The sequence below is a fragment of the Andrena cerasifolii genome, chromosome 6, assembly GCF_050908995.1.
Source record: "Andrena cerasifolii isolate SP2316 chromosome 6, iyAndCera1_principal, whole genome shotgun sequence".
Lineage (NCBI taxonomy): Eukaryota > Metazoa > Arthropoda > Insecta > Hymenoptera > Andrenidae > Andrena > Andrena cerasifolii.
In genome coordinates this window covers 17,883,739-17,910,989 of record NC_135123.1, presented here as the reverse complement: position 1 = coordinate 17,910,989, position 27,251 = coordinate 17,883,739, and the positions used below count along the sequence as shown (strand labels likewise).

At 39.7% G+C, this 27,251-nt stretch overlaps 1 protein-coding gene across 2 annotated transcripts; it reads right to left on the bottom strand.

The window, feature by feature from the left end:
• Positions 1-428: 428 nt before the first annotated feature.
• Positions 429-25,287, bottom strand: LOC143370023 (uncharacterized). Of its 2 annotated transcripts, XM_076814617.1 has the most exons (5): positions 24,949-25,287; positions 24,362-24,445; positions 5,134-5,397; positions 2,504-2,849; positions 429-1,252 (listed from the first exon to the last, which is right to left on the bottom strand). In XM_076814617.1, the coding sequence occupies exons 1-5, from the start codon at positions 24,979-24,981 to the stop codon at positions 879-881; spliced, it is 1,101 nt and encodes a 366-aa protein (XP_076670732.1). In that variant the 5' UTR covers positions 24,982-25,287; the 3' UTR covers positions 429-878. The 2 variants fall into 2 exon arrangements, with proteins under 2 accessions (XP_076670732.1, XP_076670731.1); XM_076814616.1 differs by lacking the exons at positions 24,362-24,445; positions 24,949-25,287 and adding an exon at positions 12,066-12,257.
• Between the last annotated feature and the right edge of the window lie 1,964 nt (positions 25,288-27,251).

Genomic DNA, 27,251 nt, shown 5'->3' with positions numbered 1-27,251 from the left:
CCAAGTCGCGCAGACTTTGGCAAAAACGTTTGTGTGCTCGCGCCTTAGAGCATATAAACATGGAGAGAGCGAAAATTTAGACAGCGGTAGAAATAGAAAGATATACATTGGGGACACCCTCCCTCTTTCTAACATTAAAAGAAAAACACTGCCGCCCCTGTCGCTAGAAAGAGAGAGGGTGTCCGCAATGTATATTTTTATCTTTCAACCGCCGTCTACATTTACGCCCATTGCATGCTTCCTCCATGTTTATATGCTCTAATGCTCACGCTCTCCAAAAAGCAGTTTACGCGAGGCCCATGAAGTTGGTAAACGTGAAGTACTGTAGTGGTCTCTTTGAGATTCCCCTTTTTCAATCACAATGACATTCGGTACTAACAGCCAGCTATCTTCTTCGGGATAGAGCAAGGACAACTAGAGACTGCTAGTTTGTAGAAAATAAATACATTTAATATAAGATACGTTTATATATACAAAATGAAAATGTGCTGCAAGTGCGAAGGTATTACACTAAAACGTAAATGAAAACAACTCTGTCGTACATACATCACAGCGTTACAAAAATACTTTTCACGCGCGCGATCGCGCACGGCAGAAAAGTCGTCCAGGTTATTCGGAATATTTTATTAGGGGGCAGCTGGTTGGGCTGCGTTTTAAATAAATCATAATAACAAATCAGGGTGACCCGATTCATCTGAACCACCGCGAGCATTCCTGTCTTTTTCTCGGGAATTTTAATACACCGAAACGTAACGGAAAATAACCACTGTATAATGCTCCCGCTGTATCCTCCACAGAACAGTCCGTCAGAAAGCTACAGAGCTTCTTCCCGCTCTCCTTTGCGTACGTCAGCCTACGTGAAGTACAAATTGTCTCTACTACAGCTGCAGTTGTGCATTGGACGTGTTGTGCTTTTTATGCCGCGGTGGAGCGACAGGTGGATTTTCAGGTGCCAGCAATCGACTCGCCATAAGCCACTTTTTGGCTCTGCCAGCGTGATAGTAATACGAGTAAAGCAGTGCCATAGCCGCCAGGACAACCAGGAGGCACGTACCAGCGATAACGACACTGAACAGCCAGTATGGCGCCGTCGAGTGCGACACCAAAGTTGGCTCTGTCGGCGATTTTTCGCCAGGGGTAGTTTTTGTTGGTGGCTCCTTCGTCGGCCGTGGCGGCAGAGGTTCCACGTCGTCGCCGATAGTAATATCAGCGCAAGCACGAAATTCCTCCTGCGGACCGCAACCCACGGCACCTGCGGCAGATTACAGAAGAGTTCTTTTTAATTTTTAATAATTAATCGGGGTGAGTGCCTGCGTGTGTTATTTGCTATTTTGTCATTTTTCAAAATTTTCAAAATCGAACCCGTCGTGCCACAGGCATGCGCATATAGTTTCTAAAACTTTTTGGTTTTTTGATTTCCGAAGAACCGTTTCGTTGGAAAACTGTCGACCATGTCAGCGGAAATTTTTTACAGCCCCAAGCTAGTGATCCTGTACAGCTTATAAATCTGCTTTAAATATATTTAAAAAACATATTCGTATAACTTAAATATCCAATAAAAAGTCCAGAAAGTTTAAAAAAGATTCATTACGTACTTTGCTTTTAATAAATTTCCAAAGACATCTCTACTTTTCGGGCCATTACAGTGGCGTCCCCCTTTAAGTTTATTTTGTACTTTAATTTTCGTAATAGTTTTCATAATAGTTAGAATTTATAAATCAAACATGAATTGAACTTAACTTTGGATATAGCAATTCGAAAGGTTATGAGTGAAATTTAAAAGTAATGAAACAATTGCTAAACACTGTACTTTGTTGAATACTGATGATCATGGAGCAATAACGTAATACGTGTATTAGTTGTGTAATGCACATTACATGCAAAAGTTTAACAAGACGCGATACCCTAGTAGAATACTAATATTGTTACACTTTGTTTTGTATGAGTCACAATTCAATCGACATATATTTCGAAAAATTGCATGAAGTATTAATTATATTTCAATACCGTCGATACTTTCAATACTATTTCCTCGATACCAGCTTCATACTTCTCAAATTTTAATTTACCTCTTTCTTTTCATTTCAGAACTCGTCGCAGCGTTTTACATGACACACGCCACCCTTAACGAATGACGACGACACCCCTTCAATTTTCTTGCACGAACTGTGATACGTATAACTTCGTATATTTTCGTAACGAGGGTCTCGTATTCCACTAGTTCGTACTTATACGCGAGCAAATGTTTCCCTGCAAATGTAACACAATCATCCGCTCCGCGCACGCTGAATGGCCGCGTGACTTGTGCGACCGAAGAAAAAAGTAAGCTACGATCATCGAGGTGTTAAGTGGGATGTGTATTCACCGTTCAAAACACCACCCTCAAGTTCATTTATCCAAAGCCCGCGCGAGCTTCGCCTCTAAAATGTAACTGGAGCGATAACGACCGCGCGCTTCCATTCGAATTTCCGCGAGGAACATTCAGGACGGAAAGAGACAATACCTGTTCCGTTTCCACAGTCGCCCCAATTATTCCCGGCTGTATATCTCCACTGAAAGACGCACTGAGCGCAAGTCAAGCCGTCTGGTAATTTGTAGTAAGCCTCGAAAATCTTGTTCCCCGGGCCCGGATAATATCTGGTCGATCCGTTCTCCGCGCGAAGCACATGCTGGTCCAAGCAGTCCTGATCGACTTCCTTGTCCCTGTAGGTCATCGAGCACGTGCGAAACTCGAAGTAGCCGTGATGGTTCGCCGTGAGCTCGACTCGGACCGGTATCACCGAGCCGGTCCGGTATTTTCGCACGATTACACCGTTCCCATATTTGCCACCTGTCTCGTGTGCGCGTGGCTGTAATAAAAACGAACACAACAATCGATAAGCGAGCTCGTCCACGAAACGGAAAGTTGTGAATAGGGATTGTGAATTTACCGACTTCTTCAATTACCGGTAATTCGGTAAAATTTTCAATCAAAACCGATTCACCGGTATTTTTAAGGCATTGAAAATGTAACAGTAAATATTACAAAAAAAAAAACATTTTTTTTATACGTAATCAAGCATTATGAAAAATATATGCGAATAAAACTGTTCTGAACATAAAATATAAAATGATGTAACAGAAGATACATATATGAGCAAACTACTGACAATCATTATTAAATATGGATCTTCACCACGAAAGCAATGAAAAGAATCTTAATTTGAATACAAAATTAAATATTCTTGATATAACAACTCTTTTGAACAAATAAGCACGCAAAAAAAATAATTTGTCTAAACTTGGTCGCCTAATTGCGACCTAATTTTTGTACAAAATAATCCAGCCGCGGGAAAATCTCTCTCACATTCCACACTTGTTGGTTGGGTAGTCATTAGGAAGTCATATGCCATTTGTATATATTTTTCCCTTTACTTTTTCTTCTTCAAAATACTTCAACTCTTTTGATGACACGATTCGAATTTTTAGTTTTCTTTTGGATCAGATTTTGTTCGTCATGAGATGCTCCGGTCTTCGCCTTCAATAGTAACTAGCAAAATACCCCCGCGCTTCGCTTCGGGCCTAAGAGATATTAAGGAATCCGTGAAAACACATTTTACCCCGTTTCACTCCTGTAGAGGGGTGATTAGGGCAAAATGCTGAATTTGTTTTTTTAGGCATTTGTGTGGTAACCTTTGTAAGTAAAAACTTAATTGATATCTAAGGGGGCCTAAGAAATAATCAGGAGTTCGAGAAAACATATTTCACTCCTATTTACCCCCTTTGGGTTGGAATTTCAAAAATTTTTCAGAAATCGAAGTTTTCTGTTTTAGACGCTGCAATTTTTTTTACTTCGCAGTATTTCTCATTTAATCTAGATCTCGGGTTTAGAAACAACGATAATGACACCGTACAGTAAGATGTAACGTAAATAAAAACGCATGTTCAGGTTCCTGAGGAAGTGGTCGGAAATGCTGATGAAACGTTGAAACCGTTTCCCGAAAGGACGGGGCTTCCATCCGGGAAGCCTCTGAAAGTTTTAACTAGGAGAACCCGCGTTCCGAAACCCCGGGGGATTTCAATAGAAGGAGCATAGGTATATGGAATCAGGAACATATTCGCGCTGGGAAGCGTATTATACCTGCCGCCTCCATTACATTAACTCGATCTGCAGAACTCGTGCAATCACGCCTCGATCGAAAGCTAATTACACCGAAAGCACCAGCGAAAATGCAATTGGCGCGAAACGAGTGAGCGAGGCGCTGTTCCAGTGGGATACTCTCGCAAAGTCAGAAGTAGATTCGTATCCTTTCCTCGCGATTGTTCACGCCCGACTGGTGGTAATGAAATCAGCGAAGAATTTCTCGCTCCTAACGAACTTCTCTGATATTTCGATCAACGCTTACGATATCCCCGTCCCTCGCGCCAATCGAGTTGGTCTCTTCCCGAGTTCCCCGAGGCCCCGGCGTTCCGTCGCACTTCCATCGGAAGCTCGTTGGGCAAGAGAGTGTGAATTTCGAGTTTTACAGGATATATATTTTTCGAGGGGGTGTCGAAACCCGCGGCATTGTTGCAGCGCGCGCACCGCCGCTCGGCAGACTGGAAAGCCGCAAATAGTAATTTATTCCGTGTTGCAAGAGCATCGCTGGGGGATAATTATGCAGGCCGTACAATGGGATCTTCGTGCTTGACGCATTCGCGAAACTTCCTCTTTTTTTTCATGATCGCGGTGGACCGTTTAACAGCGAGAGTTTTGCCGCGTCTAATTGTAAGCGTGAAATGTCAAGGCGATGTGGAAAGTATAAGTATGCATTGGGTTTAAAAGTTTCTTTGTTTGTGGTGGGGAAACGGTAATTTGAGTAACTATTATGTGGCTTGCGAGGGCCATAATTAAAATTAATTTCACTGCTTCGTTTATTACATAGTTCCGATTGTAATAATGCAACTACAAAGGGGATGTATCGACTTTAAATATTATAGACAGTTTCGGAATAACTGCATTGGGTATAGAAAATATTTAACTTCGCAATGTTCCCAGATACGTTTCTCGAAACTGACTTCTGGCACCGTACGTACGCTTTCGCATTGGTTTGATTTTCCAACGTGCACATTCACGCGGAGACATAACAGTTTCATTAAAAGTTCTCGCCTTACCACTGACGTGTCCCAGGCGTCCCCGCAGATTCCGCATTTCCCGCTATTCCGTTGCCACTGCCTGGTGAATCCTCCGCAATAGCATTCGTGGTCGTTGTAATCGTGCGGCGTGTCGAAGCCGAACCTCCACATCGAGGCCCTCGAGGGTGGCTCGATCAGTCTTCCATGGGCCGAGGCTTCCCTTACGACTAGCGCGCTCACCAGCCACGTTAAACTAACAATCATAGTCCGAACACTCATACTTGCAGCGGCGATACTAGACCCCTGAAATTTTATTTTTTATTATTATTATTATATTTAACGGGAAATAATTATTATATTTAACACGTGAATTTGCTAAATGACTAAATAATCTCGCGCGAAAAGAGCTGAGCGAGCCTATGAAGGGGTCTACCTCGTTAAACTGCTGATTAGCGTACCGCATAGCCCTATTAATAGGGTCAATTGTGCAGTAAGAGTACAACGTCCAGTTGTTACTTCAGGCTCTTTTCTTAGGGCTTGGGGCGTGTTTCAGGGGTGACCATCCCCAAAAGCATGCCTCCAAGACGGGAACTGGCGACCCCGGGGTACCTGAGCTGGCTCGCCAATGCCAATAAGGAGAGCTCCCTAAGCATAACTCTCACTTTTCGATGACACTTTGCTAAAATTTGTTTATTTACGTAGTAGGTGTCAGAATTGTGGGGAAATTAAGTTTTGCTTTCTCCGAACCCCCGGTATATCGGGGGCTCGAAATTCTTCTTTTGAAAAATTCTTATACCACAGTAACGTTACAACGCTCACTGTTTTATGTTGCACTCGCCGAAACGAGTATAGCGATACACCCCTCGGGCTTAGACCGTTAATAGTTTACGAGGTATTAATAATTAAAGCTACTCCGGAAAACGTGCAAGAGCAGACTGGGAGCATTCTGTGAGCACAATGCCTCCACCTAGACTTAATGGGATGCTTCCCACTTCCTTTTCTGCGGCAAGTTACTCTGAGTGGTGGAATCAGCCCTTAAAGTTATCGCGTTTCTTCATGTTTTTTTATATAATCTTATTTTTTCTGTTCTTTGCATGTCTTCATTTTTCAAATATTTTTTTTGTTTTGTGGTGGTAGTGGGATAGAGCGGAAAAAATGAACAATTCTTGTATTTAAAGTTCTGTTCCACATCACTTCGTTACATAATTATATTTAAAAAAACGAAGAAGGTAACTTTGGGGGCTGATTTCACCCCTTCAGAGCGAATTCTCACAGAAATAGAATTGCTTTTTCCTTGAATACTCCAATATGCTCTACGTAGTAATCCAAATCGTCCAAAAGACGTTAGTTAGAAGAGCTAACAAGGGCGTAGCTTTCGAAATTTCTACTATACGTAATAATCATTAAATGGAAGCTCTTGAACCTTCCAGGTTTTCAGATGCCTGACGATGCCTGATACGAGATGGGCGCGTCACGTTCCAAGACGAAAATTTGTTAGAAGCCGGTTGCATCGGGGTTGATCGATTAGAAAGCTACCGTGGAGGCGGTTGGATACGCTCCGCGACGGATAACACGGAAGATAATCCGCTTTGCGGAAACCAGGCTAAGATCAATGTCCGTGGAAACGCAGAATTCGTTACGATTCGAATATTTCTCAACCTCCATTACAAGCGAATCGTAACGATAATTATAAATTACAAGCAACGTTTTTAGCTTCTTAAGCGCTGCATTAGCATTCCTTGTTTAATTGCCGTGATAACGCGTGCAACATAACTAACGATTAACCATCTCTTTGAAACACTTAGAGAATCTTCTAAGTAGCTTCCTCTTTACGATTTCATTAATATATTAAATTTTAGTGAAAGAAAATTAATATAACTTTAATTTTCAAACTGTGTGTCTTTGAATGTTAGTTTTGAATAGGGAATGGTTCTTGAAATGGGAATACCACCTTGTCTGGAAATCTCAGCTTATTTTAATTATATTCTCGCGGCGCGTTGTCGAGTGACGTGATACGAAACTCGATTTCGTTAATGGTATTTGATACACGAGTGTAAATAAAACCAGTGACCAAACAAATGGGAGCAATTATTTATTAAGCGGGTATATAGTTTATGGCACTTACGGGAGCGGAACTGTAGACTGTGCTATGTATACCACATCCGATAAGCATAAAAGAATGTACGGATAGCGAAATAAATACTACTACTACTACTATTTATTAAGCAAGTTTAATAAAGCGAAACTGGTTTACCACGATCGAAAGTGGGGACTTCTTTCATAACAAATGTGTCTAATATCGGGAACGTAAAAGGAGTGTGTGCTTATCACGCGCATGAGACATCAGAACGATTGAAAATATGTGTTCTTCATCTCTAGAATGTATTAAAATGCTTACTGTTAATAGCACCATAGCGGTGGCTACGCAAGAATTGCTAGTATTCAAATAACGCGCGCAGGAAGTCAGAATTCTAAACACCAAGTGCCTTAGGGGTGTGCGAGTACTCGAATGTCGAGTCGAATAATGATCGGTCGGTCGAGCCGAGTGTTTGAAAATATGCAGGCTACTTGAGTAAGACTTCGAGTTACTTGGAAATAAATTTTCAGCTCGAAAATTTTCGAATTACTCGAATTACTTCGACTTTCTAGCGTCTTATACAGTTAGATTGGTATTTGGTATTAAATACATAAATATTCGAGTAACTCGAGTAATTCGAATATTTACGGGTGTCTCGAGTATGTCGAATGTTTACGACTAACTCGAGTAATTCGAATTTTTACGACTAACTCAAAAGTTGGATATCTCTTGGAATATATTCAAGTAATACGAAGTCTTACAAGGGCTCGAATATTCGAGCCGTTTGAATTGCTCGAGTAGCTCGCATCTTTTTTCAAACACTTCGTCAATTTCAAGCAGCTCGAAAAAGTCAATCACTCGATTAGGCTCGAACAATCGAACCGAGCTGCCTCGACCTTGAAAGCAGAGCTTCAAATTGCAAAATGCTAAATGACTTCGATTTCTTGTGGCATGAGGGACTTGCACGCTTCGGCTGGTCCCGCAATTTTGGGACACCATGTACAACTGCGTGGCCTGTCCAGCATTAATACGGGAACAATCCTCCAAACGATATTACAGCAGCAAGCGAAACGGTGTTATTCGAAAACGAGATTTTAACAAAGCTCACAGGCTCGGCATGGCGACATTCCAGGCTCGAAGGAAACGAAGGTACTAGCCACAAAGGAGAAACTGGCAAACCGGTTGCCACAAGGCTTGCCACCGCTATAGGCGCGTTATCAGAACCAACGTGCACCACAAAAACTTCTATCCTGGAACAGTGTGGAGGCGACAATAAAGAAAGTCGCGCACCAGCTGTGCTCAGGCGCGAAAATTTCGTTGTTGTTGCGCGAGGTAACTAGAATCTGCTTTTTATCGACGCTAACGGGAAAATTGTAGCGCGGTCTTGAGATAATGATAGATCTGACGCCGATGGCGGCGAAGGATTATGATGATTCAGAGTGCAGAAGGCGATCGGGTGGAGTCGCCGAGCAAAATGAACGCTGCAATACGGTTTGAATAATATCGTTCGGCCAAGTTATACGAAGAGAACTTTATCCAAAATGTTGTTCGAATGAAGCTTTTTTAATTCTTCGATCTTAATTGATGATTGCAAATAGGGCCTTCTCTGTAAAGGAACCCGGTGCAAGAAATATTTTAGGGCCCCAAATAATTTCTCAACGGTAAAAAAGTATAACATTGTTTCACAGAACGACATCAAGAAAAAGGATAATCATAACAATAATAAAGAAAATAAAATAGAAGAAACGATCATTAACATATTTAAATACATGACTTTCTTATTGCCATATCATTAGAAGATTAGATTATTATATTAGAAATTATATTCTCTTTTCTTCCCACATTGCAAATAATTTATGTGAAAATGGGAAATAGAAGCGGCAGACCTTTCACTATTTTATTCTTAGAAACATGTTAATTCTCAAATTAATTTCTATATTTCCAATAAATTTCGAATATCTTCTATTATCCAAGCACTCGTCCAATTCCGATTCACAGTTATTCTCGAAAATAATACACGGTGTCCACATAGTCCTGCGCAATTTAATCGCAGTCTGCTTACAAGAGAAGCCAACGATCAAAAGTGCTTCTTAAAGAAACTTCAGGGCTAAAAGTATAAAATAAAGCGACGAGAATAACGGAAGACTCCGTTCCTGTTTCAGATCGTAGATCTTGATGAAAGAAATAAAAGAAGCCTCGTGTATCGTTGTAAGGTAGAAAGTTCGCCTGCGCGGCAGTTCCGTCGAATAAATCATTGTTCAGGGAAAAGTTTGCCCATCAATCACGACTAAGTCGTGCAGTTCCATTCGTTACCCGATAGTCGAACAGAATCTACCTCGTCTTCGTCCACGAGTCGAAGTCTACTTAATTAATCGAAAGATTCAGAAAGTAGGTGGCTGCGCGAAAGGAAATATACACGAGCTAGCTAAACCCAGACCACCACCAGAGAGAACGAAGCAGGAGTTCATCAACTCGGGTTCTACGAGCCGAGAAAAATCGACGGGCAGAAACATTTGGAATAGATTAGATTTAATGAAAATCCTGGCAAGAGGAGCGCGAGAAACTCGGTGCGCGCAATAATTCAGATGAACGAACGCGTAACGGGAGAGTCGAATCGAAACCGGGCAGGAATTCGAAATAGTCGCCGGGCATCGGGAAAATGGAAATCCAGCGATGCAAATTAGCGCGGCAAGCAGTCTGCAAGTTTTCGTTGGAAAGCAAACAAACCGAGGAGGCCTCCACCCAAGCGAACGTTCGAGGATCGATAATGTAAAGCGACTTGAGCTACCTGCACGGTGAATTTTGGATGCAGGTTGGCGGTAATTAAAACATTTCGAACATCCTTTGCACGGCACACAGAATCCGACGCTATTTAGAACGTGTCTGCCCGAGGAACGGGAAAATCTCTCTTTCGTGTCGGGAGAAGCTTTTCTGGCCGCTGGTATGTGGATAGTAACCGGCGAACACTAGGAGCTGATGGCAGGGAGAGGCAAAAAGTTATTTTAAATAAAAAATTCGTACACAAGTTTTTATTTAAAATAATTTTTAGCCCATCTCTGGTTGATGGTGTTGGTGAATTAATTGAAATGCGCCTGTTTTAATTAACACTAGATTTACGGCGCCCGTCAATTTCACGGATTTCGAATTTCGAAAAGGAATAGCGAAAAACACAGAGCATTAATTATAACCAATTTGTACCGTAAATTAATAATACTATTCAAAGAATTTATACACGCATTTATTTCCTCCTAGGCTTTCTAAGTTTTAAGGTCTGTAGTATACCTATTTCTACGGAACGGCTAATTGCATAAAAATAATCCTAATGTATTTGCTTCATTCGTGAAATTATTACTCCAGTAATATATATATATATAACTAGCTTTACTACCCGGCTTCGCCTGAACTTTAGATTCTAATTTTATAAAAAAAAAATTTATTTAGTTCTTTTTGTGAAAATAGTCACATTCATCTGGATTAGCCAGACATAGTGAGCTGCGGCTCATTTCGTGATCCCAGAGTTTATCGTTCGAAAGTTTTTAGGCGACAGACAGACACAAACATTTAGAAGCTGTCAAAGAATGCTCTTCTGTAACTAAATTGCAGTCGCGGTAAAAAAAAATATCGTATACCGTTAATATTGTTGTTACCACTTCTGTGATCATTTCTGAGAAAATGATTTTCTACTTAAGTAACATTTAAATTAAATTAAATCGATTTTTGAAAGAAAATATGTGATTTCGTTTACTCGTCAATTTGACGCGTGCTCGTAGAAATACGTACATAAGAAATGTCCCTAAACCTAAGTAGCGTTAACAACTGCGCAGGAGAATGGTCACCGCCATGGGCGTCGAAAAAAAGTAAACGTCCATAAACAGGGAAGTTGAATCCTTCAGAGAATCAAACGAAGAGAAACCGATTTCGCCGCGCTGGATTCAATTAAATGGCACATCGCACTGGTAGATACTAAATACCCTTACCTCCTTCCAAAATAAACACCTCCTCGTGTGGAACACTGAGCAAACAACGCGTGGAAATGAAAATGGAAATATAAAGAATTCTTATACCACGGCGACGTTACAACGCGTTACAACGCTCCATTTTCCATTACAATCTACCACCACATTCACAGAAAATACATGTTGTATTTATCCTCGCGGAAATCTACGACCGTGCTGGAACCACTTCTGGAAAAAGTGTGCTACAGGAGCAGGTATTTCCGTGTCCCGTTCACTTTTTACGTTCCGATATACATTGGAAGGTTTACAGGCTTGCCCGCTGCTCAGAGTAATCGGATGTTCACCTGCTCGGACCAAGTAACACTGCAGTGGCGGATTTAACAGGGCGGCTGGTATAGAAGGCCCTCGAAGGGCCCCATCGCCAAATAAAAATTATGATTACACTTGGCCCGTTTTTTAGTAAATTACCTCTTCATTTCCCCCCGAAAATGGGCCCCTCGGAAGGCTTTCCACCTGGGCCTTTTTTCTTAAATCCGACACTGAGTAACAGTATTTCGAAAGCTACTCGTATTGGGCCCACTGCGCGAACTGGAGTTTCCGCGAAGAATTCGATAACTTCTTAAAGGGCCCCATCACCCCGAACACCTTTGTGCCTCGCGACAGATACCTCGCAGACATATTCCCATACTTCTGGGACCATTCTTTTCAGAGTGGACTATCTGTACGGTAAATACACGCGAAGTACCAGTGGCGAGCTACAAAAGTGTCCCGTGCGAAATGGCCCTAATTTTCTCGGCGCCGTGTATTCGGTTCACACGACAGACCTTGTACAGGATCGTTTAATTACTGCGAGCGGCGGAGTCGCGGGAATACGGAACCAGGCACCTCCCACGGCACTGAACGAGCGTCGAGGGTCAAGAATCTGTTCGAGCACGTACCGTCTGCGCGAAAGTAACGAAGACCCGGCTCTCTCGGGACTGTGCGCGCCTCTGGCATCGGTGTATCAGGCCCACGCAAAAGGCACGGACCCCGGTCGGTCGACGACTGAACTCGACTTTGCTCGGAGCCGAGCGCGGACCCTCGTGACGTGGGAGTAGGTCATTAGAACGAGGCATTCGGCCGTATTCAAGGCACGGCCCGACGACACGGGCCCGATGATACGGACCGACACGCACCTCTCGGTGAAAACCTCGTCTCTAAACGCAATTCCGATTGTTCTCTAAATCAGCAAACGGATAAGAAATGGATAAGATTGCTGCGTGCAGTGGGATGGAACTGGGCGAATGGTGCGGGTAAGCAAGTTCGAAAATATTGACACGTTGGCTGGTAGCGTAAAATAATGGTACCTCGGAAGCAGGGGTCGAATGAAATTTTTTTTTATTATTCATATTTCCTTAAATATAATTACAAATGGATTTTTGGATGATGGATAGTGACAGTTTAATGAATGGTAACTTCTTTTGCTTTGACCGTTTATTCTTTACAAATATTAAAATAAAGTTTGTGTCTATTTATTTTATTTGTTCACTTTCGTACTTATTTGCGTGGGTAGTTCACTTTTTGTTTGATGTGTTCTTTACTTGTTTAGCAGAAAGAAATAGAATTTCAATAAATCTGTAGTTGGAAATAATTTTGCGGGCCATCTCTCCCAAAGACGCGATAAGACCCATTTCACGACACCTCGGGGGAAATGGTCAGATGTCATGACTTCAGTTTTCAACTCGACTTTCAGCAAATATGGTCTTAAAGCAATCATCGACCACTTTTTCTGAATCAGCATAAAATTTTAAACATATTAGGTTTCTTCGGATAAAATAAATAGTGTGATTGTTAGGTTTAATAGCCGTTTTACTTTAGGTGTACCGCCAGCACCGAATTTACCCTACGTGTAAATTTCGTTTTAACGGTTCAACACAATTAAGTACCATCTTTATGATACTGTTTACGTACTTGGAAATCGTGTAGACACCGCGTGAAAGCTTCTATGGTAATTAGCTTGATGCATCTAAAATGAGGTGGATAATTAAAAAGTAGAAAATGAAACTAAAAGATCGTTTGATTACGGTTTGCCTTTGCAACGAGTAAAATGACTACATGTCCCCCGTTAGGTCTCTTACCGTACGTTGACATCCGATCCTCGACGGTCTTACTTTCTCGTCACAGCCAGACAGAAATCGAGCAGAGAAGTTCCCATTTAATTTAAAAAGAATACACCGACGTTGGCGCGTGCTCTTGCTTAAAGAAAAGGGAACCAAGACGTCGCTAAATAGCGTAATCGACGTATGTAGGTTTTCGCAGTTGAAATGTATACAGATTAAAATGGCAATCAAACTGGCCTAAAAAATGAAGTTCTTTGTTGAAAATACTAGTATGATTTTGCAATACACGCTAATCTCGTAATTGTTTAAGTACGCTCCGTGGATATTTGTACGTGAATATAATTTCATACACATGTAATTATCAATGTGTCGGTTCAATTTTTTCAATATGAAGTCAGAGTTACACGAATAATAACGTAGAGTTAATTACTGCAGGAACACTCCGCAAACAATTAATTTCTCCTCGTCTGAATTGTATACGCGATTCGTTTCGCTTTCGCAATGACTATTAATAAGTCATAGCGGTAAACGTTTCAATGAACTGTAATTTCTAAGAAACACGTTCACTAGACAGCATCAAGACACAGCTCCGGAACCTAGTTGATTCTACGGGTTATGAATAATGCTAATTATTCAAAGATGCATTCCTTTGAAACTTCTTTTACTAAGGAACTTCAAATTGCAAAAATTGTTTGGTCCTTTCTTCGGCTGTATGAATATCAGCGTATATTAATTGGCAAGGGAAAGCACAATACCATTTGAATTTCTAATTTCATATCATTTTCAAAATTCACGAATATTCGAATACGGAAAAATTCGTTAAATAGTCCCAGTTCTACTTTCCATACGGGACCGTTCGCTGCTCCCTGGAGACAGGCCAGCACCACGCATCGACATTGTATTCTCAGGGGCCGTACTTTCGCGCGACACGCGATGAAAATTGCTCGGAAAGTACTTACCTTGCTCTTCAGCGCGACGTCGACGCTGTGAAAAGGAAATTGCAAACGTCTCAGAGGTTAGTCCTGTCCACGAGATTTCTCGCGAATTTCTAATCGAAGCGGATTCGCTCGATTTATCGATGATACGGTCCCCGGTCGTTGCACTTCGCCACGCTACATTATACACTGCCCATTAATCTCCGGTTTGACCGTGGACCCATGCTATTCATCGGACATTTTTCTATCTTAAACAGAGATGGGTGAAATTCTTATCTGCGTGTAAATTTCGACAAAAGGTCAGGAAATAAAAAATTCCAAACCATTAATACTGCAAAATATTCCTAAATTCGTAGGGTCCACTTTATAACAGTCTTAAAAAGTAATTGCGAGGATAAGAATTAAGTATAATTATTCACCAAATAGATTCGTCTATCAGTCGAATACAGATAACGCAGACTCTTCGAATGGCGGATAAAGATAAACTATCTTTCGTTTACTTTCTTATTTACACAGTTCTTTTCCAGACTTTGTCCACTTTCGACATGGTGCGGAGACCTCGGGCTTATGTTTCAAATAAAAACCGAGCCACTTCTCTTTGAGTTGAAGCTCTTAAGAATTTTATATATCGCAAAGTTCCGCAGTGTATGTTCCTCAAGTTTTCGGCCAAACATCTGCGGGAAAGAGATCGCTATACAGCGAAACCCGCTTGCTTCTAATTTGTAAGGGCGCGTTTACTTTCGTCGAGCAACGGCGAAACAATGCGGCTGCAGACTTTTCCTTTTAACCGAACGGAATGATTCAGCCGGATGACCGGTTCGGGAGGTTCGCGGTTACGGTGCATCTACAGCCATAAACGCTGCACTCGGCCAACACCCTCGAGGCAGAGAGCCGCCGATCGATTCCACCCGCAAACTCTACTTTCTGCAGCCCCGTGTATCGCTTTTGCATCTCATCCGCATCGTTTCCGGGCCAGCTTAACGTTAACCCATCAGAGGAAACCGCCCGCAGCAACAGCGAATCAAACATCTTCCACGCGTACAGGATGTTTCGGTATGGATGGTGCGTAACGGACGGGAGGTCGTTCCAAGTGTAAATATGAATAAGAATTAATCGTAACTAACAAGGGAACACCGCGAACCGGCAGTTACCGGTTGAAAGGCAACTGCGTGGGTTTATAGAGTGACTCGAGATCCTTTAAGGTTATGAAAACTAACCTCAAAGTCAAATAGGCACTTCCACTTTTTCGCGTATAACTCCTGAAGTACAAGAGACAGAAACAAATGCTTCAAACAGAAGATTAATCGTGCAATAAGCGCTGCAAACTTGCGTTAACAAAATTTTGAAAAATGTTTTTTTTCGTCCGGTATTTTTTTTTTAATTTCTTTTCAAAGCTTTGTTAATGCAAGTTTGCAGTGCTTATGTTACCATTAAACTTTTGTTTGAACTTTTTTTTCTGTCTCCTGTACTTCAGGATTTGTACGCGAAAAAGTGGGAGTGCCTATTTGACTTTTTGGTTAGTTTTCACAAAGTTAAAGGGCGATTGGGAAGGAATGAAACATACCGTTGTTCTTGTCTTCTGTCACTCTATAAACCCACCAAGTTGCATTCCAATTGGTAACTGTGGGTTCGCGGTGTTTCCTTGTAAGGCTAAAATCCTTCAAATTTGCTATGAGTTGTGTACAGAAGCGGATTCAGGAGCCTTTCTTGGAGAGGGCGAAATATGTCAAAGTACATTTTCGAACCTTCTTTTACAAGATTTAAAATTTGCTCGTAACTTATATTTTAATATCTCTATCTAATACTATAGCCTAAATATTCAAATTCACATTAATTATTTATATAGAATAACACACAATGTCATAATATTTTACTATTTTATTACTCTTGGGAGGGAGGGGGGGGGGGCGGTCGCCCCTATCGCCTCCCTCTGGATCCGCCCTTGGTTGTGTAACAGTATCCCTCGTGACATTGTCAACGAAGTTGCGTATAGCGAAATCCATTAATTCAATATTTAGAAACTCGATATTTTGGGAAACGAAGCTTCGTATGAAAAACATTTATTCCATATTTTTTATCTTCTATTATAAAACATGTAAAATCACTTCCTGCCCAGTTTCACTGCCAGTCTTGAAGCACCTTGTGTACAAAATCAATGTCCTGATTCGCGAACAAAACCGGTCTCGAACTCTAACTTCATCTGTGGGTTCATTGTACTCTTGGGTAACTGTAAAATTCAAGGCTCAGAAAAAAGCAATCTACCGAAATAGTTCAATGACGTCTGCCCGTGGTGTAATAACCGTCGTCGAAATTGTGGAGATACAAGTGGAGCCATACTCGGTTATAAGGGTGATGAGATGAAAAATATGGTAATAATTTTGGATTTTTTTTTCGCCGTAATTTTCTGAAATCTAATTTTTTTAATAAAACTTACTGGGCACATAATTAAACGTGTGTACCTTCGCATAATAAATAAACGTTTCATGATATTACATACTCGTCTTAAAAAAAAAGAATCACACAAGATTATTTCATTTTTCAGCCCTTAACTGGGTAGTTCCTTATTAAACAGCAAGCCGATGCAGTAAAAATGTATTGTATTGAAGTAACAACCAAACTCGAGCGCGTTTCATTCAACTCTTGGCCTGAGATTGCCACTGGCAAACTATAATCGACCATTGTGCAGCGCGCAATAATGGAAAATAATACCCCATTTCACTTCATTTTCATTGCGGTTCTGACCTGGTCATCAATCGATCGGCTCGAATTTAATAACATTTCCATCCAGTCTAATGCAAATAATAGCGGGTGCCCCATTCACAGTGGGCAGTAACTTGCGCTTTGTTCTCGACCACCGCATGAAAGGCACACCGAATAATAAGCTGCCCACTGACAAGGCAACTTCGGCTACCCGAACACTCTAATTTTGTTGGAACTGTGCAGGTTTGCAGAAGACCTCGATAGAAGTATCAGGCAATTTTTCGTTTGTGCCCATTTTCGGTTCTTCGGGGTGAAAACACCCCCCAAAGGTTAACGAGTGTTCGCCTACTTTCGTGTATATCTTGAAAGCTATAGTAGATACAAAAAAAAATTGTTATAAAGAAAATTTAACCATACAATCGAATTGATTAAAATTCGATTGTATGGTTTTATAGAGCATAAAAAGCTGTGGAGTTTTTTGTATCTACAACTAGGGTTACCACTCGGGCTTCGCCCGAAATTTAGATTCTGATTTTATAAAAAAAAATTTATTAGTTTTCTTTGTGAAAATAGTCACATTCATATGGATTAGCTAGGCATGATGAGCTGGGACACATTTCGTGATCCCAGAGTTTAGCTTTCGAAAGTTTTTAGGCGACAGAGAAACACGCAAACACTTTCTGCTTTATATATTAAGATATATCGTTACTCCTTCATCGTAGCAGCTTTCTTCAGTCGTTGGATAGCAGTCAGATAGGATACACGACTAGGAAATCTAGCGAGTAAGTTTCTTTTGAAAAGAAGCGCTATCGTGTGATAAAATAAAATTCGCAAGATCGATAAAAATAAGAATTTTTAAGTGACTTGTTGCACCTTAAAAATTTATTAACGAAGCTCAGACTTCGACAGCTTAAATACCATTATAACAGGCACCTTTTGCCAACTATTAGAAAGCATGAATAATAAAAAGAAATTGCGCCCCTATATTTCGTTCCACCCTACCGGATAATTCCCCTTGTGAGTCAACTAGCGGTTCTCTGTTCGCTCTGACGAAGCAGGCACGTACATAAGTTCGTGCGCCCGATGAATCGGCGAGGGCTAAATCTTCAAATACCTGTGGACCGCGCCGAAAGGAAAACTGAGAATCGCGTTAGGCCTCGGGAGGTTAATTTGCCGTGAAATCACCGGCACGCGGTCACCCCGTTTCCATTGCGAATCCCTCGGGCCTCCTCGTCTCGCACGACCTACAAAAGCCGCAGCTTCCGTGGAAATCGCGCGCGTCTCGCTCCGCCGGAATGCTCTTGGCGGTGTCAACCGGCGATATCCGGGCAGCCGCGTAAATGCATATCGCGCGGCTGCAAAGAACTCTCTCATCAAGGAAATGGGGTGGCTTTTCTAGGGTAGCAGCGGGCATTAATCAAAGGCCTTTAAGGCTGCCGCGGTACGGCCGACGGTAAGAGGGAATGAGTAATTGATTAGGCTGCTCCGCGGCTCATCTGACCTCGTACCTGACATTTCGAACCCAGCTGCCCAGGGACGAAGAAGGGTAACCTTGGTTTCTTCCCGCGATAGTAAAAACGAAAGTACCTCTCGTCACGGTTGATCCCTTGCTACCGGCCAAGTCTCTGTCGCGAGAGACTCGGTGCGGATGTAAAGCGGAGACGTTATTACATTTGCGGAAGCTTCTTCGGAAGTACTTTTGTTTCACTTACAATTGAAGAACTTGCAGCAGGAGGGGTGCAGCTCCATTTTGGACACTTTTTGAGTTGTGACGTGTAATATGTGGAGGTTCGATGCAAATCCGATAAAAAATGAGCGATTTCTGGCGAGTAAATAAAAATATTAATATTCATTATTAATATTATTAGAATAAATAATAAGTAGTGGTCAATAACCACTCAATGTTGGTAAGTTTTTATTTCTATTTTTGGCGAAAATATATTCTATAATAAAAATATTAATATTAATAACTCAGTAACCACTACTTATCATGTGAAAATATATATTTTTCAACTAGTGTTCTCTTTTTAATGTTAAGTCAAAACAATAATTTTATAAACAGTTTTTTGTCACAAGGTCCTCACTTACAAGGAGAGGTGTTCCCAGGTGTCCGCCTCCGATTGCTTTGAACTTTGGATATGTTTTATAGGACCGAAAAATAGGATATACGTGTTTTTTATAGCGGCCCGTTTCCATATTTAGGGGGCGAAACCACCCCTCAAAGTTATATGGGTGGTTTCGCCCCCTAAATATGAAAACAGGCCATAATAAAAAGACACGTGTTTCTTATTTTTCGGTCCTCTAAAACATATCCAAAAACCAAAGCAATCGGAAATGAACACCTGAAAAACTTATAACTTTGGGGGTTGGTTTCATCCCCTAAAAATGAAAACGGGCCGCTAAAACACGTATATCTTATTTTTCGGTCCTATAAAACATATCCAAAATTCAAAGCAATCGGAGACGGACACCTTGGAACCACCTCTCCTTGTTAGACATGTAATTGATTTATAATAAGATAAATATTTCCGGTAAGATACAAAGTGATGAAAGCAATTTGAAAAGTGTTAACATTTCTTTCATTTTAATTTAATTTAAAGGCTGCTAAGAAATCCGCGCGTCTCCTGGGAATGCACGAGTCATAGCATTGATATTCAAAAGCGCACAGCTCATCGACACGTACTCTTTCTCAGAAATTTTACACTCTGTATAATGATTATAATACGAAGAAATTAAATAGAGAAATGTGAAATTGCAATTCGTATAATAATATATTAAAACTGTCTGCATTTGCATGTACAATATTAAACTTGTCTAAGGCACGGTTGAAATTGACCCGTTATGTAATAATACTTGGTCCGTGTGAGTAACACGGGGATTTCGAAGCATCCGATAATTGGTTATCGCTTAATTACTCGCAGCAATATGTGGGCGCGGTAATGCGATGACATTTATGTATGTCAGAAACGGAGCAGGCAAGTGGTCAGGAGTGAAAAATAACTTCTCGTTAATGATTTGCTACAGAGTTAACAATTTATTACGTAGTGTGTGATAAATATCTAAAAAGATACAATTTGTTTGTTGCGTCACAATTTTGTATAATATACATCCAAGTATTTGAGCAATCGTGTATAATACAATAAATCTTATTAAACGAATAATAAATGTTAACGCTTGGTTCGAACATTGTGCCACGTAATTCCAGTCCGAAGAAATTCTTCCGAATGCTGCTGCGATTTTAGTATCCCGGAAGCATAAAAATGGATTATTTGCATATTTTCGCGGTAGACGATTAAAAGTTACAAGCAATATTACACGGATTTATAGATAACGTAAAATACCGCTGTAACAATTAAATAATAATTATGTAAAGACAATCCGATAGAATTCAGACTGGAATCGAAATTGTTCGATTTTGCGAAACGTCGCGTGTTTCACGAATAAACGACGAAGAAGTTGTATAATGGTCGATACAATTTTGTTTACAGTTTATCTAAGCGTACAACATGCATTAAAGTTTCATCGTCAACATTCGTAGAGACACGCACGTGCTAAGTCTTTAATTAAAAACGAAGCTCGTCATTTTTAGATATAGTTGTCGCTTTGATATTTTGCTTTTGATTATTTCAATCGTAAATATTACAAAAATGGTAAAACAGAGTACTTGTATATATACACTTGTTAATATTCGATATATTTCAGAGAGAAATTTACACTTATACAGCAACAAATTATTATATCCAACGTTAATAAAAAAAAATGAGCACCGTAAATTGTGCTAAAGGTCGTATTACATCAGGATATAAAAAGTATCGTACCATCCTCGAATAGTAAACGCGCTACGTTTTTAACAAACCACTTCCTGCACGGTTACAATGTCCATTTTTATTTTAACCAAAGGATTGGCAAGCAGTTCTCGAGAGATCACGAATGAAAAGTGAAATAGAGCGTCGGAAAACGTGATATGTATACTATACGGAAAAGCAGACGTTCAGAAATCCTTGGCTTAGAATAACTAAACGGTATATTATATACTAATTGACCAAAGTTTTTTTGGCACGTTTTGAATGTGTTCCAGACCATTTTTCTCTTAACTTACGTTCTACGTCTATTCTAAAAACAGTTTTAACGAGCATTAGACTATCGATCGTCTAGTCAGAGTGGTGAGTGTTTAAAAGTAATGTTTCATAAATTGCACAAAGCACGTATCATTCGATGAAGTATTAGAAAGAATCAAATCGAATCAAAAAGTATTGATTCGTGCAATATATTAAATATCCCCCTTTCAGATTTAGATTCAAACGTATAAACAAGTATCACTGCATCCTCTGAAAGTATCTCTATAGAATCTGTATTTTGACAGACTGGAACCATTTCTGAAACCATAGAGAGAGAGATTCACAGGCCACCTCCTACATTAGGATTAAAATATGCACATTCTATAGAGATGGAAATAGGATGATAGTCTTTGTCCCAGAAAACTTACGAAGAAGGGAAACACGTGACTCTGATTGACGTCACTATCATACATACACGTGTATACGTATTAACATTGTTTTGCGTAGACCGGATCTAATTGCTTAGGTAAAGGCTAAAGGTCAATCTAGAAGCTGATTTATATTTTCAGTTAATATTCTCTTGCCCACAATTCAGTTCCCTTTGTCTAACGTGCTTGGCACTTTAACTGAAATATAAATTAGCCCTGACAAACGTGCGAGTCACTGAGTATCACAAGTATTTCCTTTCCTGAACTATTAGTATTGACTTAAAGGAGTTTCTCACATAGATTGACTACATTTAATAGAGTAATCGATTTTTAAGAGGATCGCTAACAGCTTCACGATTATGGAACTCAGTTACTCCATTCAAGAAAATGCCACGAGAACTCGCCTCTATATTCTCTTGCTTTCAAAAAAGTTAAGGGAGAGTAGCATTGGGAATAAGTATTTCGCATGCGCCTCGATTCAGATTTCCTTTTCTGGTTTTCTTTAGAAATTTAATTCCAAAGCTGAGAAATTAATGACGGAAAGGCAGCTTATGATGGTATTAAATAATCCAAATCTGATTTTTACTGAACTCGAAAGGCAACTGTCCTTTGGTATCGAGCAAATGAAATGAGACCATTTTCTTGAAACACGTAATTGACCAATTAAGATTCTTAAAATACATTGTCCTTCGCATTATTAAGTTTTCTGTCTTACATGTATCGCGATAGCATGCACTTAACTTCAACGTTGTTCATATAGCTTGTTGAATACAGACCTGTGTCTTAAGGCAATATTAATTTCCATATCCTAATTTCCTAATATACGCAACCCTTCGCTTTAGATATTTCTGTTGTTACCCTCGTGTTGTAAAATACACTTCTCATTTTTACTATAATATACATGTACGTATATACATATAATAAAACGTATCTATTTCAAAGGAAATCTTATAAATCATAACAATTATTATTCCTGCGTACACAAAACATTCCTCTCCTAAATGTCGCCAACCAGAAAGTCTGTTCGACGATCGCAAAGAATTTTTAGTTCTATATATTTGGGTATATACAATTTATTCGATGTAAGAATCATTAAAACTGTTACTAGAGAGGAAAAAGTTTCATACCGATATATTGCAGCTACATACAGGGTGATTATTGTAAATACAATAGCGTATTATTTGCTAGGCGAGAAGAATAACACTTTTGTAATTAAATGCCGTCAGAAATTTACTTATATTCTCCTTCTTCGCTCGATAGAATATCATGATCTTTTTAATTAATTAGCATCGTTCAGTGGCATGAAATATGTAAGTGGGTCTGCTAACGGATTACACTGATTTCGGTGAGAATCGTTATTTTTTCAAGATCATAATAGAGAATAACTTTGTTCAAATTTTGTTCGAGACACAGATATTATCGTGCTGTCACCCAGTATATAAGTGTAATAGATATACGTTCGGCTGAGAAATACTACGTAACGTAACAGATACGAACAAAAATTTGTACTCAATTTGGCACTGTGACTATTCTATATAAATCGAAATGTGCAAAGGAATTTTAAAGTAAAAGTCTAAAATACTTTGAAGCGAAATATTTTAAAAGCAATGAGTTTCTCGTGATATTTAAAATTAACGGAGATTATGTAACTATTAAAATTATTTTAACTCGAACCAATTACCTAATAAACCGTAATTAATTTACCAGCGATGACTTCGAATGAGATATTTGGTATAAATACGTAGTAACTGTGATTAATTCAAAGTCATATACACGTAAATGAGAGTAAATTATATCGGCGTATGGAAAAACGTAATACCTCTAAATCTTACTGGTTCTCTTATTTCGTGCGGACATACAAGCATATAGATTGGCCCCATTATCACGCTTACAGAGGAAGTTAAAGAAATTATTTGTCAATAATACCGGTTGATCCCATACTATTTCCAAAGGAATAATGTCACCTAAGAACAAGCTATTGGAATAATAATAACTGACCGATGGCTTTGCACGACTAATGCCTACCAACTACCGCGTATAAAGATATCAAAATAATTCGAAAAGATCACTTTAACTTCTTGTTGCAAAATTATCGCTAATTATTTGGAAAAGTACCTCCGTAGCAAGATGCGCATAATCATTGAAAGATATTGTAATATTAGCTGCCTTTTAATTACAAGAAAATCCTATATGCAAACGCCACGACAGAACTTTTCAATATTCTCCAAATATCGTTTATAAATAAATAGCAGAGTATGGTCGATAGCGTATCATGAAAGAAATCATATTGCATGTATCATAATGGCCCTGTGAGATTCTAATAAATCCTAATCCTGTATGCATAAAATTACCAACATACTATAAATATATATGTATTAAATGCAAATAAATTAGAATCGGTTGGAGAAGCTGGTTATGCCGTTACACAATAAAGTCGATAATGCTTATTTCCACTTTTCGTCAAATAACAACGCCAGAGTTTTCAATGACACAAAAGGAATCTGTGAAAACAAATTAGACGCGACTAAAGAAATAATAAAAGTAAATTTGCTAAACGTTCCTGACTTTATTTCAACTGCGGATTCTTATTCTGTCCTACAATCTTATTCCGTAGCAAATTAAAATGCCCGACGACCTGAGACAATTGCGCTTTAAGAGAATCTGAGAGCTGTTTTTGCAATTGTTGTACCTCCAATATTTCTCGATGAAGGTTTTCATAATCTTTTGTAACTTGGTGGACAGACCGTAATAGACGAAGCACAGAGATCTGTTAAAAGCACAGAACGAGCAACAACTTAAAAATAGAAATTAAATTGTTGATCTTAATGACTTCCAAGCGAATTCAGTTATAATGCTTTTGTATTCATAGAGCAAATCGAGAATTTGAAAAAACACATTTCCTCTCCTAACTACAATATTTTTCATGAAATTGTATCTAACAAAAAAGAAAGCAGAAAGTGATGGAAGTGTAATTCGGTGTATTACTTTCATACGTTATTTCAGTAGGGACGTACCTCGCTGTCCGGATCTTCGAATTCTTTTTCGAAAGCATCAATTTGCCACGCAATCATATCCAGTTTCCCATCAGCCTTTTGAACCTGTCGCGATAGAAAATTACAGAATTGCGGGGCGAGCGTGCACGAGGAAATGACACCTGACATTTACAAATTGAGCAACTTTGACATTTCGTGAATTGCTTTTAGCGTCGATTTTTCGCGTGCGTGTAGATAGAATCCGCGTGTGGCATAAATGTGTGGTTACGTTACGCGAAACTTGATATTTGCTTTCAGCGATCGTATCTGTGGATTTTATTCGAGGTTTTAAAAAATATTCTACGGCGTGGGTGAACGTTGATATTTAGCATTGATGGGAGGTTGATGAGTACGAGAGACGCTGTAATTGTTTCTCTAGGGGGAATTTCGTAAGGAGAAGTCAGGCAATTTATGAATGACGAGGAGACGGGGGTTGAAAATCAGATGTCATTTGTAAAGCCATTATTCGAGACAAGCCGGCTATATCAACAACTTATTGAGGAACAGAAGGTAAATCATGAATGACATTCGAAACGTGCAATTTGAAAGTGATTAGAGACTGCACTTACACTTTGTTCGAGATGCACAATAGCGGATTCCATGTTGACTGTTATAAATAACAGATTATTTTAAACGAAACAAACGTAACTGACAGGACGCTCGTGTGAGGCTGACGGTTACTTTATCACGCTAGAATCGATATGCGCTCACTGGACGTTTGAAAAGCGGTGAATAGCGGTTACAACTTTTATTTAACCATCGCGCCGCGGGGTGGCAGCAGCTTCTGCGTGTTGCAGCGCAAGCGTATGTACATTTAATAATATATTTTCCATGCTGAGTGTAATCAGATTCTTGACAAACGAATGCGTATAGTCGCTCTGAACTTTCTAGTGGTGAGTTTAACTGTCAAAAGCTTGACGAACAGTGCTGTTACATTTAATCATCGACAAAGTGTAGGATAGATCTATCATCTTATGGGAGTTTGTGTCACACGGTCTGAAATACCGGCTTCGTGACAAACGTCAGGTTTTATTGCGCCCTCTGCGTTTAGGAGCTGTGATTTTGGGAATCACATAATTTCAACCACCAAAGTCGGTAACGTCGATCAGAGATGCGCATTATTTAAGTAAAAAATTATTGAAATAACTTATCAAATAAAAGAGACTATATCTTTATTCGTCTCGATAACTTTGACTTGATGACTGGAAGCAACACTTCCATAGGTAAATGCATGAAAATGTAGGGCACCGATCTGGGATCAGGTATTCTGAACCAAGTGATGCGTACATATACATACCTAAATAGGCGTTTAGTCTGGCCATCGGCGATATATCGGCGACCCATCGAATTTCGACGCGGATGCGTCGCGCTACGATTGCAGAGTAAAGCCCGGTGCACACGAGCGGCCTGCCTCATTCTGCAGTCGCTTCACTACGACAATACTGCCACAAAATATACATATATCTTATATATCTCTCCATAGAGAGGAGGGTTGCCTATATCGTACCACTTAAGACATTATACGTTATATTTCATATTTGGTACTAATTTGAACGCAAATGACTATTGGATATCGTAGCTTGATCTTTTAGGCGCTTACTATTATATGCTTAACCTTTCGTTCAGAGAAAATTAATTTGTTCTTAATCTTTTTGTCACATACTACAGTGTACAAAAGGTAGGTACGATTTAGGCCACCGGTCTCCTAAACCGTACCTCCACTAAAAATAGTATTCATAACAAATAGAGAAGAAAATATTCAACGTAAAATAATGATTATTATATAGTTACATGTTCATATGATATGGATCACACACAGCCGCAATAACCTATGTCAGCGAAGTCCAGGTGGGCGGTCCGAGGACGCTAGCATCCACAGCTTCTTCTACATGCTGCGTGGAAGGGGGTGCTCGGAGCCAATGAAGCGGCGGGCATGCCATGGATAGGGAAAACTTTAGTAGCGTGCCCTTAGGCCCTAAACGTGAAGTTGCTCGGCGCGTGCTCGGCGAGTCGGCTCGGCGAGACGGCGAGCCACGCGCCATGGAATTTCACCTTAAGGGTACGAGCCTACACGCACATTACTAGAGTTTTCCCTATCCGTTGCATGCCGCCGCTTCGTTGGCTTCGAGCACCCCCTTCCACGCAGCACGTAGAAGACGCTGTGGATGCTAGCGTCCTCGGACCGTCCACCTGGACTTCGCAGGACCAAACGATCTTCGTCTAAAAATTAATCAACTGATCAATCGCTTGTAACAAGCTGACCTTCAAATGATCGTGTACGTAAGTAAATAGTTTTTCTTAAAGATTTTATGTTTTCACGCTCCATATAGTTACAATAGAATAAATGTTAAGGGATTATTTTAAAGTTTGTTTAGTAGACGATCTATTGACATAGTATTTTTGTTTATACATAAATAATTGAAGTTTATATAGATTATTGACTAATGACGTTAATATGGTTTAAATTGTTATTTTGTTATTCAGAAAGCGATTTTTATTTTTTGTTTAAATTTCACTATGTTACAAATACATTATAATTTATGTTTAAGTTGAACAAATTTTCAGTTTATTATTAAAATATGAAGGAAAGAAAATTAATTTTTTATAATGAAATAACTCGTGTGACATTGTTTTATTTTATTACCACTGAGATAAGTTGCTAATCACATTTTTTTAATTGATTGTACCTATAACCAACTTACCCATAAAGGTCGGTTTATACAGCCACCGAGCCTCTATTGGGAAATACTGTGAGAGCGCCATCTACTAAAGTAAGCTCTGTAATCGGGTACACAAGTATTGAAACAGTGCAATAATGTTTTTTTTCATTAAATAGTCTGTTAAATTTTACAAAATCGATCATCAAGCAGTC